This window comes from Vicugna pacos, chromosome 5, assembly GCF_048564905.1.
Source record: "Vicugna pacos chromosome 5, VicPac4, whole genome shotgun sequence".
NCBI lineage: Eukaryota > Metazoa > Chordata > Mammalia > Artiodactyla > Camelidae > Vicugna > Vicugna pacos.
In genome coordinates this window covers 23147515-23163113 of record NC_132991.1, presented here as the reverse complement: position 1 = coordinate 23163113, position 15599 = coordinate 23147515, and the positions used below count along the sequence as shown (strand labels likewise).

Genomic DNA, 15599 nt, shown 5'->3' with positions numbered 1-15599 from the left:
ATGGATTAGGTGGTAGGTAGGGTGAGGAGAGTGGGTTTGGGGTGGGAGTAGAGTGAAGGGCTTGCCTTGGTTAAACATTTGCTACAGATGTTCCACTCTGAGGGTAGTTCTCATGGAGAAAATTAACAATTAGATTATGACTAGAAATACATACATGATAGGTTTATTGTTTATGGAATGTAGTGTATTTTCCCCTTCTCCTTACTGCCATTGAAGGCATATCCTCCCAAATTTATAGTTTTATAAATGTATAACTTAAAAATCTGTAAGACTAGATTAGTGAGTTGCAGTGTACCATTCATTTAATCAATTGTTAAAACATTGTGTAATTTATTTCTATCTATGAATATTTGGTATTTGTTATTAGTAGCCTGTTTGGCAGAACCATTTAAGAATTAGTTGCAGACATCATGACACTTTACATGTAAATAATTCAACATGTGTCTTCTGAAAATAAGGATATCCTCCTACATAATTGTAAGAAAATTACTACAGTTCTAGACTGATAAAAATTTACAACCTTATATTCAGTCCATATTCAAAGTTTCCCTGTTGTCATTATAATAGTCCTTTAGAGCTGATTTTTTCCCCTCCAGTATCTCATCAAGGATCACACGTTGCATTTTGTTTTGGGGTCTTTTTTATTTCCCTTTATGCTAAATTTTTTTCCTTTTATGATCTTGACATTTTTGGAGATCCAGCCCATTTATTTTGCAGAATATTTGTCTGATTGTTTCCTCATGACCAAATTCAGATCATGCATTTTTGGCAAGAATACTACATTGGTGATTTCTACCTCAGTGTTTTCCATTGGGAAAACATGCAATCTCTTTGACCCATTATTGTTCATACTATGTTTGATCACTTGGGTAAGTTGATGTCTACCAGATTTCTCCATTATAAGGGTACCTCCCCCTTTTTGCAATTAATAAATAAATGGAAGCTGCAGTTAATGAATTGTACTTCCTTGTGTGTGAAAAACATCAAGTCTGCTCGAGACTTAATGATTAAGAATTAGTCATCGCCTGCAATAGTATGTGTTTTGGGGGTGGGGAGTGAGGATAGTGGCAGATGGGGAGTATTACTCACTAAGTAGATCCACAAGTTACCATCCATTTTCTTTTAAGGAAAATATTGATTGATTGAGGTTAAGTTTTGTTGTTCTCTTGACTGAGGATCAGATTTGAGGATAAGCAAATAGCTTAATATTTTGGAAATTTCAGTCTAAGATTAGAAAGGCTTATACTTGGTGGTGGTGGGAATATTTTTGGACAAAACAGGACATTTTCTAAACATAGTTTGAAAAATTAAATGAATCTCCTTGATAAGATTTCTTTTACTTTAAAGTGATAAACCATAATGTACAGCAATGTGAGTTTAGAGAGGTCGCTACTTTTCGGTCTTATGTGCCTTCCTTTAGCCTGCGAAGAAGATGCTGGAATTCCTATTTATGATAGATGCACTTATTCTGTAGTCATTCTTCTTATGTGAAAGGCCAGTGCAGCAGATCATATAAACACCTGAAGTTAGCCATTTGGCTTGTCAGCAAGGAAGAATTTATAGTAGTTGTAATCATGGTAATAACAAGGATGCTATTTTGTATTTATTAAGTACAGTAAAAAGCATTCACAGTGTAAGTGGTCCACAACCAATTCATATCCGAGGTGTGATGAACAATAGTACTTCAGGCTGAGAAGACCAGGAGCCTCTGCTTTGCCACTTTCTACCAGTGTGATTCTGGGAAAAACTCTTAACCTTCTTGAACCTCATTTTTTAGAATGGGAATTAAAGCTGTAAGGGTCAAATGATGCTATATTATGTTATAAAGGTGGCATTCCATTAAAATCGGGCCATCTAAATGTCCTCAGCTGCTCAGGGACTGTAATTTGTCCCTCTTTTGTGTCCATATGTGTTAGCCACCTCATTAGTGAAATATTTCCAGGTTGTCCCAGACAGTTGTCGCTTACTGTTTATTCCTCTAATACTTCGTTCGTGTCACTGTTACGGGCAGTTTCATGCTGTGGGCTGTCTCGTTCATCTTTTCTGTTCTTCCGGGATGGACCCTGGTACACAGTAGGCATTTATAGTAAATGTTTGTGGAATGAGTGAGTAAATAGACACTATTTCATTTATAAATGTGGATAGGTAGACTTCCAGTTTCTTTTTCCTCCCAAAGATAAGGAATCAGCCTTTCTTCATTTTTTAAATTTATGTTTTATATAAGGGATGTTACAGTGTACATCTGGTGCCATTAGCAGTCCAGTAATGGAGAAGAAAATATTTTTTAAAAACCCACAAATATTGCAGACTATTTAACGGGGTTGGGGGCAGTGTGGTAACATGCCAGGAGAAAAAGCCCTCACTAGATAAGTCTATTGCATAAATCAAAAGTGTTTATGTCATAACACAAGCATGTGCCGTTCCTGCTCGTATATTGAATTTCAGTAGTCGGTTGCATAAAGAAGTAAAGTGTAATGAAACTGGCAAGCAAAGTATTCCCCAGTCAGCCTTATCTTTGTTCCATTTGTCCTTCAGATAGAGCTTTTCTTGCCTTTTTCAATAAAATCCATCCAGCTTTTTTTTTTTTTTTTTTTTTTTTGCATCTCTCAGTAACCGAGCTGAGAAGACCAATGAGATTCGGGGCTTTTATAGTTCATAGCAGCTGCTCTTTAAGAGATCAAAACTTAGAATGCTGCTACATAGTATTAAGGCTTAACTCTTGATGTGTCCCTATGGGGGATATGTTTGTCTTGGGGTAGGATGAGGAAAGAGGAGAGAAGGTGAAGGATGCTCACTTCCAGCGTGCTCGGGGCAGTAACCCTAATTTCCTTGTTTCCTAGGATCCTCTTTGCAAGTTCAGTGCTTAACCTGACCGAACTGGCTGCCCTTCGGCCTGATCTTGGGAAATTGAAAAAGATTCTGTACTTCCATGAGAACCAATTGGTATATCCTGTCAAGAAATGTCAGGAGAGGGATTTCCAATATGGATACAACCAGATTCTCTCGTGGTAGGTATAGATTGTGTCATTGTATTTTGTCCTTTGCCACCTTTTTCCCTTGTAGATAGTTAACTTTTTAAATCTAGAGATCTACTGTACACTTATTTTAAAAACACCTTAAATTAGATACCAGTGTTTAAACATCCTTCCATGGTAGGCATTAATTATGCCTCTGCAACATATACATACAAGAAAACAGCTAATCTTTTTATAAAAAATATATATGTAATAATTAATTACATGTTGAACTAATTATCTAACTGTATTTTCTACAACATTCAAAATAGAATCAAAGGGGTGACAGCAACCTTCTCCACCCCCTGATTCCATCATCTCTTGTTTAAGGCAGCCTTTTAGAAAAAGGCAGTTAGTCAGCTCTTATTTACCAACTACTTTTAGTGTATCCAGCTAAAATCAAGATAGAAATTAACAGAGGGGTAAATGAAAATTAAAGCATAATGGAGCAAGGGGTTTTGTCCTTTTATTCTTATTGTTTGTAAGAGAAAACTATGGAAAATGAATTTTTTTTTCCTTTCATTGAGTCTTCTGAAATTGCAGAACTTTAAAATACCATGACATTTCAAAGGAGATGGTCCTTCTCTATTGTTACTTCAACAGCGTGTATCTCCTGAACTTAGTTTAATGAAAGGAGTTAATAAAAACTCCAGAACAGCTCTGCTGTTGGATCCCATGCACATAACTGCTGCACTCAGGTAGGGTCGGTTTGGCAGTGGCTGGGTACATTTTCCTCACCTTTTTAAATAGTTATTAGCATTTGGGATTGATGATGTGTTTAAACAGACTCCCAACTCTTGCAAGTATTTTCCAGAGTTTAGTTGACATAGAAAAACAGCTAGATAGAACCACTTCTGTGTTTTGAGCATTTTGTAAATGTTTTCCTGCAATCGTTTTTACAAGCTGCTTCAATTGTGAAGTAGCAGTGCTATCAACATAGAGTGGAGCTGCTTCACGTCAAATGTCTCATAAAAAAAGCAACCATTTTAAAATTTCATAATAAAATTAAAATACTTTATTTTATATGGAAGCGGAGAGGGAAAATATGTTTTAAAAACAAAAATAAAATCATTTTGTGCTTTATCAATATGGAAAGCATTTGTAATATTCTTTTGGTTTCTTGAATTAGCATCATTCTTTTCCTCAGATAGTGTGTGTTTATTACCCCTGAGAAATAACTGAGGAAAAAAAATTAAGTCTATTTTTCCCTTTATGGGTGGCTTTAAAGTTAATGGAAGTTACACCCACTCATATCAGAGAGGAAATGCATGAAAAAGAAAATTTCTGTAAACTATCTTAGATCTTTAATTTGGCATAGACTTGGCTTTTAAGAATATAAGTAGTTAGGTTTCATGCCCTTTGAGGGCAGATATCTAAAAAAAATTCTAGCTCACTGCCCCTCGTCTCCGTTTCATAAAAGGTTGCTTTTGGTCAAAGGAATGAGACTGTAAAAGCTTATACATGACTTTTCAGCATTGCTCTTCTCAAGAGAGTAAACTGATAGTCAGACTCAGAAAGGTAGACTTGATCATCGGTTGGACTCTCAAAGAGAAAAAAATGGTTTGCAGTCGTTCAGAGGAAAAATAAGAGTGTCAGAAAACAGTCCAGTTCAGATTCTCTTTGAAAAGTATGACTGCTGCTTTCTCAAATGTTTCTTTAGTTTTCTTGCTGACTTCTGCTTTTGTTGGTGCTGTCAGACTTCTTTCCTGACCGTGTGGCTGTTAAGGACTTCAGAGATGACTGACATAAGCACTCACCTTAAATAGAGGTTCCGCTCACCCTCTGACTTATGAACACATGTCGTAACTGTATATTATGACCTGTAGGTCGCTATTACAATACGTGACATATGGTGAAAACAGACTAGCCGTAAAACATCCTTCAACTTCTGGTATATTATTACATTGGCTTCCTCATTGCTTGGTGTTGTGTCAGCACTTCGGTGACATCCTTGTGTATTATCCATCTTGTAATCACCCCAACCTCAAATTTGCACTATGTTGAAACTAAAAAAATATACTTGTATGGAAAACCAATTTTGCAGGGATGGGGACGGATAGGGGTGGCAGGTCAACATTCCTTTTGTTGCTTTTTCATTCCACTACATATTAATAATAGGAACTTTGGCTGTCTCTGTAAATATGAATTAAACTAAACTGAGGACTTGCTAAAATATTCCTCCTTTGTAAGCTCTGTTTATTCATTTGCGTTTTGTGGCCTTACGGGCTTCACGTGTCTTCCTTTTGGTTTTCTTGACCTTTTTCAGGGTGACATAAAACTGCTTTTTCTGTTTGATCTTGTATACCTCCTTATCAAAGCATTTATATGCATTTTATTGAGATTCAGTGACATTGAAACACTGAATCATTGCTTAAAGAGGGCTATCTTGAAAAACAGAACAATGATTTATTAAATTGTTTTTTGACTCATAAAGGGAACATAGTACATATTCCTGTTTTATCCAGTTCACCCATGGTTATCATTTGTGTTCACTCGTTTCCAAGAAAATGTTATAGGCTAGTTTGAAAACTACTGATGTATTTATGACATATAAAATTTGTTTTTACATTTCCTTCTATGTGTTTTAGATTATTTTTATTAAAAAAATACTAAGGAGAGGATCACAGCCTTTGCATTGAAAGCAATAGCCAATATTATATTTAGTTTGTTTAATTCCACAGGTCCATGATATTGTGGTCCTTTATAATACTTCGTTTTATGTGATCAGGAAGACCTAGTGACATGGATTTCTGGGATCCATTTTCACCAATTTCTTCTACCTCTCTGACCACCCCACATATGATAGTAAAATAAATTTTTTGTAGAGTTCTCATATCATCCTTCCTGTGTAGTCCTAGAACTTAAAACAAAACAAAACAAAACAAAAAACCTAACAGCTTCTTAAAGCGAGGTTAAAATGAGAAATAGACTTTACCCACATACTTTGATCATCTGCTTTAGTATGAAATAGCTTTCTCTGGGTTAGGCCCCTTGCAGGCTGTGGCAAGCATGGCGGGCGTTCTGTTCCCAGTGCTGTGGTGGAAGATGAAGTACGTCTCTGACGTGGAAACCTAGCATGGGTATCCGGGCCACAAAGAATAAGGTCCTGCTGTACTTGCTGTTGAAAATATAGAAAGTTCCTAGCATTGTGGGAAAATATACTTTGGTTTCAAGCCTCATAGGATCATGTTAAGTCATTTAACTCCTCTCCTGCCTTTCCTCCCTGATGCCATCAATCTAACTTCCCTTCGTATAATACTAATAAACTAACTTACCTTTCAGAGTCATGGTGGTAAATACTGGTGGGAAGTGCAGCGTTCTTTGCACATCCAAGATACAGTGTAAACTCTGATTAATATAGTGGCCTTAGTCTTAGGAAAAACAACTGGACGAGTGTGGGCTCACTGTTTGCTTTTATCCTTTTTCTTGACAGCCTGGTGGCTGATGTGGTGGTATTCAACTCGGTTTTTAATATGGAGTCATTTCTTACTTCTATTGGAAAATTCATGAAGCTGATTCCTGATCACAGACCCAAGGATCTGGAAAGTATCATCAGACCCAAGTGTCAAGTTATTTACTTTCCCATCAGGTTTCCTGATGTGAGCAGGTTAGTACGTTTGTCTCCATTCTCAATACCGTGTCATAAATTTTTTCCCAAGTGTATAAAAATTGGTAACGTTCTTGCCAATTTTAACTTTTCAGCATAAGCATGGTTGATTAGAGGATCGAATTCTAGTTCGCTATGCTGTGATTTACAAAGATTTTAAATAATCATGTGTCCAACCTATCACTGAATGGTTAATTTCCATATTGAGTTCTTCCTTTCTTTTCTCTTGTTTGTTTGCTGAAGCAAGGGGCTTTGGCTTTTAACACTCATTGTTTTGTTTCTTTATTTGCTGTTTTGCTACAGAAGTCACTGTCAAGTGTATGCCTCAGTCTTTGTGTTCAGCTTATGTCCATTGGTTTATAAGTATGGCAGTAACTGTCCTAAGTAAATCAGTGCTAAATTTTACTGCTTGGATTACTTTCAGTCCCCATTCTGTTTTCTTCTATTTTCTTCCTGCTCCCATTTTTTATTATTTACATTACCTTAGTAAAGAATTAGGTCTCCTATATTGGGTTGCAAATGCACGTAATTGCCGTTTCTTTTTCTCAGTCACTAAGGATCTTTTTTATTACCTTTATCACTGGGCCCACCCTGAATTAGCAGTGGATGATGTGGCTCAAAGGGAACGTTCTGGAATTCCTTTTCACTTTTGATTAAACCTAGCAAAATTGTTTTTACCACCACCAGGAATATTTCTCCCTTGTGAACAGAAAATGTACTTCAGCGGGACTCATACTGGCCGGGGATGCTGCTGTTTTGAAACTGACTGTGTCCTTACAAAGAGTTCAGGGACAGCTGTTTCTTCCCCATCCTTGAAATGAAGGCAGGAGACAGTGTAAGGTCCGCACATGCTACGCAGGAGGCAGCATCACTCTCTGTGTTCTGGACTCACTGAGTTCACCCAGATTTTGCTGTGGGGACTGTCGTCCTCTTCCACACGCCTAATGTGACTCATGTGAGTGTCTTCCTAGTTAATACTGCATTGAAGAAAAAATCCGCGTAATACCAAATCAAGTTTGAGTGAGTCATAAAATTTAAGTTAGACCACCTTGCCTAGTTCTTACTTTATGGGGTCCAGAAAACAGAAGTCCAGGGAAGCAGACTGGCTTGCGCTCACACTGCTGATTCTCGTCAGAGACTAGATAACAATTTAGACTGTATGACCTTTGATTCAATTTTCTGTTTACTGTCCAGTCTTCTTGTCACTATAGGTCATTTGTTAAAAATGTTTAACGATTTATTTGCAGTTATGAAGACTATAAAGCTAAGTGAACCTAAGATAACAATTGATTTTCAGGTACATAGGTATATATATATATAAAATGTATCCATGTATGTAATATACGATTTTCATATGTGTGATGAGAGAATTTTAACTTTTGAGAAGCATGATTGTTATACTTTAGATCTGTGATTATCTAGAACACTGCTTATACTTAAGATCGTATTTTTAAAATATGAACCATATTTTTTGACATGTTTTTAAGATTTTCATATAATAATAAATAGTCAAAATATACATCTTTAAGTGACTAGGTAATTATAGCACATCTTTATTATTACTGCTATAGAATTCCAAATAAATAATGTTTTAAACTTTATTTGCATCTGATATAGTCCTACAACATTGTATGTTTAATACACCTGTGGCAATTGAATAGTTTATTAATTTGGACTGTATTACCATAAATAAATCTAGCTAAACGGAAGAAGGTTAAGAAATACTGTGGCCAAGATAACATTCATAAGCAAGGTCTTAGCCCAGAGTGTTATTTGAATTATTTTCAAATGGTAATTTGCTTTATCCAACCCAAACTCATATAGTGTAAGTAAGTGATTATTTGCATGAATGACAATCATTCTAATGCCTGCAGTCTTAAAAGAGTATTATTTTGTTGAGATGTTGAAAAATAGTTAGTAATTCCAAAGGCGAAATAACCAAGGTGATTAAAAATAAAATAACTTTTGAATAAAATAGCTTCTGCCTTTTCCCTCCCTACACAAATATTTGGTCATGGCAAAAATGAATTAAGTACAGACAAATCAGAACATATACTTAAATTATTAATGTAATGTGCTATAATAGTATATAATATAAGGGAAATTTAATCAGGTGAGGGGAAAAGCCATATTTTAGGAAATATTTGAGGATTTGTAAAATTGACAATTGTTAAAACTCAGAGCATGTCTGTCAGTAGGAATTCAATACTGAGCTTGTGGTCCTGCTGTTATGTATTGCTTTCCTCACTCCTCCACTGCCTCATTTCAAAGACCAGAAAAATAGTAGCAAGAAAGAATATTCACTTGAAAATATTTCGTTACATGTATGAAACATTTTGAGATGGGAAAGCTCTTAAACGTCATAATTAACGCATGCACGGGTTTGAGTCTTGGCCACCGCTTACTAGCTCTGTGACCTGTGCAAGTGTAATGATTCTGAGCTTAGGTTCTTTAATGGTTACGATGACATTTACCTATCACCTCATAGGCATGGTGTAGTGGTTAAATGAAATAATGCATGCCTAATGCCTCGCCTAGTACCTGGCACGTAACAGAACCTTAAAGAGCAATCCATCCTATTGATGCCTTCATCCTCATTGTTTTATAACCTAGCACATTAGTTGCCACCTGATGTAAAAGACTGTCTTCCCCTTTGCCCTCTCTTCGCATATGAAAATAGAGAAGTACTCTGCCAAAGAGAAACCTACAAATAAAGAGGTTCCTTTATTTATTCTTTTTATCACCTGACTCAAGCAGCCTTTTGGCTTCACCACAACTTACCATCTATTGATGGAGCCAACTCCTCACTTTCACTCTTCTTTTGCCCTGATTTTCCTCCTCCTCCCTCCAGTTTAACATTCATATTCTGTCACCGTACTTACTCTCTCGTGAATACACTCAAGTTTTTGCACCTTTTCTTTCATGTTTGATTAGGAGAAAAACATCCAGCCAGACCTAGAGGTCCACTCTTAATTCATGATTTCTAAATTCAGGTGGATCCTTTGAGCTGCACAGCAAGTGTACCACATTTCCCCTCATCTAGGTAACTAATCATGCATTTTTCCATTCTTTGTAAGCTTTTAATACCAAATCTTCTATCTTCATTCTAAGATCATGACCAAAAAAATGGAAGCAGTCAGAAGAGAATGTCTGTCTGCTGCCACCATCACATCAACCCGACTGTGTGCTTCTGGTGCATAGACTTTACCTTCACACCTGTAACTGCGGCTAACCTGACCTTGCTGCAGTCTAGGCCCTGTTTCCACCTCTTTGCCGGAGCCCATCCTTCTTGAGTACTAAAAATTATTATTCTAGCAAATTTTTTCTCTGGTCTGCATCATCAGTGTTCCTCTCTCCTGGATGGTTCCTATTAGCAAACAGAAATGCTGTTTGTTTCACTTCTTAAAAAAATAATTCTTTCTTGATTCCACTTCTTCCTCTGCTACTGCCTCGTTTCTTTCTTTCTGTTAGTAGCAAAACCTCTTGAAAGAGTTGTTTGTATTGTTTCCAATTTCGTTCCTGCTGTTCTTGCTGAAAGCTGCCCGCTGAACTGTTTTTGTCAGGGTCGCTGATGGCTTCCATGCCTGTGAATCCTGGGTCAAGTCTCAGACCTCACCTTACTGCACTATCAGCAGCATTTGACACACTGTGACGTAGTCGTCAGTTGGTGTCCAGGACACAGGTTGCAGCTTCTCAGGCTTGTTTCTGGTTTCTCATCATTATCCCGATCTTATACTTTGGACTGGCCTTTGGACCTCTTAACACTTAAGGGGTTGGTGGAGAAAGAGCCCAGGATTGAAAGGAGAAGAAAAAAAGAGGCAGGAGGTCATCGGTGAGAGAATTATCCTGCGAAACAAAGGGAAGAGAGTTTTAAGGAGATGGTCAGTAGTGAATTCAGAGGAGTGAGGTTAACTAAAGTGATGAGTAAAATGTATCCTTGAATTTGGCAATTAAAGGTCAGTGGTACCCCACCCTGTATTCTGTTAACTCACAAATAAGTTTCATATGTTCTTTCTGGTAGCTCGAGAAACAGGCTTCAAATCCAGATGAGATCTTTCTCTTTCCCTCTCTCTGTCCCCATCTCTCTCTCTCTCTCTCTCTGTCACACACACACACACACACACACACACACACACACACACACACTCTGCTCCTCATTTTAAAGATAAATACCCCAAAGCCCAGAGAAGTTGAGTATCCTCTGGTAATCACACAGCTAGATATAGACAGAGCAGAAACTGGGACTCCTATCTCAAAATCTCCATCCAGTGCTCAGCCCACCACTTACTGTAAATGCAATTTCAGAGGTCTTGATTATCTGATTTTTCAGCTGACAGCAGATTAGCAGCATCAAATTGGGGGTGTGATAAAGGCAGGCTCACTGACAGCAGTAAAAAGTGACAGCTGACTGACAGCTTGACAACACAGGAGGGGAGAGATAAACCATTTGAAAAAAATACATGAGAAGTGCAAAAGCAGAGCAGCCTGGAGCCATGCTATGGCGGGGCCGGCAACTCTGCACACTGAGGAACCCCTGCAGACATTTCTCCACGATTGTATAGCTTGTGCATCAAAAGGATGACTGTGATTTATTAAGAAAGATTAAATGGTAGCCAGTAAATGCAGTTTAAGAATATGGGGAAATTCATAACTCACTTTTGGCAGAAACTATAAATGACAGCCAATGACACTTATGTCATGCCTTTCTCAGGATGTACGTGAGCCATATTCACCTAAAGGAGGATAATAAGCATCTAACCCTTTTTCATACAGTTGCACTGTCTGTGAGCTTAGGTGACCAAGGAACATGTCAGTAAGCTGTCTTCTTTAGGTCTTTCTGACTGGAGCCTTTTCATACACCAAATCCCCCTTTGCTGCTGTGTGTATTCTGGCTTCCTCGGTACTGCAGGCATCCAGGCCTGCCAGATGATCGGTAGTCAACAAAACAGGTTTTGCAATGTTAATACCATGTCTCAGTCCTTTTGGGCTGCTATAACAGGTTTCTGTAGACTGGGTGGCTAATAAGCAACAGAAATGTCTTTCTTACATTTCTAGAGGCTGGGAAATCTGAGATCGAGGTTCTGGCAGGCTGGGTGTCTAGGGAAAGCCTGCTTCCTGATTCATAGGTGGCTGTCTTCCCACTGGTCCTCACGTAGTAGAAAGGACAGGGGAGCGCCCTAGGGTCTCCTTCATAAGGGCACTAATCTCACTCATGAGGGCTCCACCCTCATGACCTGATCACCCCACAAAGGTCCCAGCTCTTAGCACCATCACGTTGAGGGTCAGAATTTCAACATATGAATTTTGAAGAAATGCAAACATTCAGCTCTTAGCATACCAAAAAATAAATGTGATCTCACAACCGAGTGGGACGAGACTCATGACAGGGATGTACTGCAGAGGAAGACTATTCTGTATTAAAGGATATAGATTAGATTGAAAATCAAAGAAATTTGTTGTGCATTTTAAGAAGGCACATTTCACAGAGAACTCCATGGTGCTGATGGGTGTGTGATCGAGAGGAGAAAAGGAAAAGAAAGCAGTTCTGCAGCCCACTGAGCTAGAGGTGAGCTAGAGGAAGCCAGTATTTTCCCATTCTGGATCATGTAACTGTTATAAAGGTAAGGCCTAGTGGAACTAAGGAATTTTACATATCCAGACCTTTGTGCAAGTCTGGCTTATGAAAGCAGTACATCTGAGGAATTTGCAACTTGCTTTCTGACAATGTCATCTTTAGAAGGTAGAGCTAACCATAACAGCTAACCTTCCTGAGTCTTATTTTAGCCTAGAATTATGCTAAGCATATTATACATATTTTAGCATTTTATTCTTCCAACAATTCTAAAAGATATTTTCCATTTATAGTTGAAGAAGCTCAGCCATACAGAATATAAGTAACTTCTTGCTACACTCACACAGACAGTAAAGGTAGAACTAGAAATCAAACACTTTTTTGCCCTAGCCTAGAACCCACATTCTTACCAGTCTTCTATACTGCTTGTCCCACAAAAAGAGGTTCTGGTCTGTGGTACTTGACTTTGACCAGTGAAGAAGAAATGATTTATGAAAGAGAACTGACAGAAATGTTGAAAGAATCATGTCATGGTAATGTTATAAAAGAAAGGGACTCAAAGTCTTAGAAAGTGGACTTTTAAAAGGTTGAACTTTTGAAAAAGAGGACACCAGAAGAGGAATGAGAATTTTTCTTTTTTGTAATATTTATTGAGTGTCTTAATGGAGAACTGTCTGTGGGGCTGGAAGCTCTAGTGTGAATCCTGGCCCTGTCACTTCCTGATCAGTGAGCTCAGGAGAGAATCTCAGCCCAAGCCCAGTCCATTCTTCATGCCTTTCCTGACTTGAGAAGGAATGAGCAATTTTAAGACCCAATTTTCATAGTAAAATTGAAAACTTACCTATAGAAGCAAAAAGGAAGAACAGGTCAAAGAAGCAGCTGTAGGCTCACACCATTATTTCATGTATAAGAAAATTATTATTTTTTTTAAAGTCTAGGTTTCTTTCATTTATCCAAACTCTCTTCCCTGACAAGTTAGCTTATAACACGACACTTGTCTTGCGGGGCAGTGCCTGATCCATCACGTTGGATGTTAAGGATGGAGCAGACTACATCTGCACAGCATCAGATGTCTTCCATCTGTCTCCCCTACAGGACTTGGGGCATATCCATGATTTTCATATAACTAGATTATCCCCACGCCCAACACATTGGAGCATGTAAGAATGCATTGTAAAATACAGTGAATTACAAAGTGACATCCCTTATCCCCGAGAAAGATCATGTCTTCCCAGGGAATCCCATCAAGATGCTTCAAAGTGGAGATCATCCTATTCAGATAGTATTCAGTTGGGTTAAAGGTGAAGAGAGAGAAATGCTCAGGCCGTCAAGGCTGACACTTGTACATGATTGTCACTCGCCTGCCTTCTCAGTCCTGTTATATTGTGAAAAAAGAGTTTGATTTTTTTTTAATTATGGTTACACATAATTGACGTAAAAAGATCAAATGTTTGTGTTTCCAGTGGAGACCTTAAAAAAAGAATATTCACTTACATATTTTTTCATGAGGGGATGAATGGATACTGTGTCCTTGGGATTTGAGGTTTGGACTTGGAGCTAATTGAAGTGCGTATACTTTGGGTTTAGGAATATTTACTTACCTGCATTTCAGGTCCAATTTAGTCAACACAGAGAACTTGGAGTATCGATCTTGCTGTCATTATTAGGGAAAAATTTTGTGTGTCTCTGTGATCATTCTTCATCTACATATTCCTCTTTTCCGAAATATTGGATTGTCAGAGTTGCCAGAGAGTAGACTGGAGTGGATTTTACCTGTTTCCTCATTTCATAGATCTTACTTTCTGGGAAGAAGGTGATATGAGAGGCTTCTCAGCTCTCCCCCTTCCTACATTTTTGACAGCAAAGAAAGGAGGAAAGCGCTCTTGGTCATTAGGCGTAATCTCATTTACTGACACCTTAAGAATGTCTCTGCACATTTCTCTCCACCTTTTCTATGGAGCTAAAATGTGAAGCCCAAACAGAGGTTTACGGACTTTGCCTATTTTAGAAACAGAAAATGGAGAATTTGAAAAACAGTGTGAAAACTTTAAATGAAAACTCCCAGGCTGTGCAAACAAAGGCAAGGAGCCTAAGGGCTTTTTGAAGAATTCTTATTAAAGAAAACACTGTTTTACATTGCAAAGCAGATGTGTCAGAAAACAACAGCAGATCTGTAATTTGAGAATTTGTGGGCTGATAGGACAGAAGGCAGCCTCCATGGCTCCCCACTGAAAACTTTTTGCTTTCTGTAGTCAAAAGTTCTGCTTTTGGGGGAGGGGGGGAAGTTATCAGAAAACACCTTAATCTTCTTCCCGCACATAGTCATACTTCTCAGGTATTTTGAGAGCGTATTAGCGTTAGATGTATTAGTAAAACTACTGCCTTTGCTCTATGAAATGATCAAGTGCGTACTGTCTTCTTGAATATTAATCTAGGTCTAAAGTAGAAGAAAAGTTTTGCTGTTACAAATTTAAACATGTCCATATTTGCTAACAATTATTTTGGCTCTTCGCAATGAATGCAAAAATGTGTTTCTTCTGAATGTCATTAAAATTTTTTTTAATAGAATCAGTGTACTAAAAAACAAATCCTTTTGACAAATCATTCCAGTGTTTAAGACCACTCGCTGTGAGGACCTCTCCTTTGTATCTGATGATGGAGACCTTTCATGCTGCATTGTGCTGCAGCCTTCTTCCTCTTCCTCTCCTTGTTAAGGGAAGGGAGTTTGGTTTCAGCATGTATCTACACCATCCCTTTGTTGGCCTGAAGTTACGTAGAACAAACTTTCGTTTATTCAGAATGTGCTTTCTAGAGAAATTATTATCCATGTTAATGTCTAATTACAACAGTTAGAATTCTGCTCTCATCAGCCTAGGTAATAACAGTAACCTTACCAGAATACGCACTCTGAACTCAGCAGCAACGACAAAAACTTGTCCTTTTATTATAGGATGATTTACCCTGTTTTCCTCAAGTAGAGAGAACATTTGGCTTGATTTTACATCAAAAATTTGATGTTCATTTTTTAAGGTCCTCTTCGTCCTGTCCTAAGAGATTTGGGAGGTCGGAAGCAAAGGCCACTGGTCACGGGGTAGAGGAATGACTAAGAAACCGAGAATATTCTCAGGGACTGCACCATCAACCCAGAGGCAGTCCTGGAGCAGGGCTGCTGTGAAGTGGGGGTGGGTGTCATGCGACAGACTCAAACCGCAGCTGAGGGGAGTTCAGCAAAAGGTTTACTTAGGCTCTCTTTCCCTCTTCAGGCTCAAAGGGCATCGCCAGACTTCCCGTGGCACAATGAATGATCCTGAGTGTAGAGCCATCAAAGCAAGAACAAATTATTTATATACTCTGTTTCTTACAGGAGGGCTATGTGCAATGCATATGAGAAAGCTTTCAAAGAAAG

At 38.1% G+C, this 15599-nt stretch overlaps 1 protein-coding gene across 10 annotated transcripts in view; it reads left to right on the top strand.

Annotated features, from left to right (window-relative positions):
• Window positions 1-15599, top strand: part of GTDC1 (glycosyltransferase like domain containing 1) — a 344764-nt gene that overhangs the window by 157437 nt on the left and 171728 nt on the right. For all 10 annotated transcript variants that reach the window (XM_072960919.1, XM_072960917.1, XM_072960921.1 and 7 more), the window contains 2 exons: window positions 2841-3008; window positions 6448-6621. In XM_072960919.1, the coding sequence (XP_072817020.1) occupies window positions 2841-3008; window positions 6448-6621 (342 nt within the window). The remainder of the gene's footprint in view (window positions 1-2840; window positions 3009-6447; window positions 6622-15599) is intronic.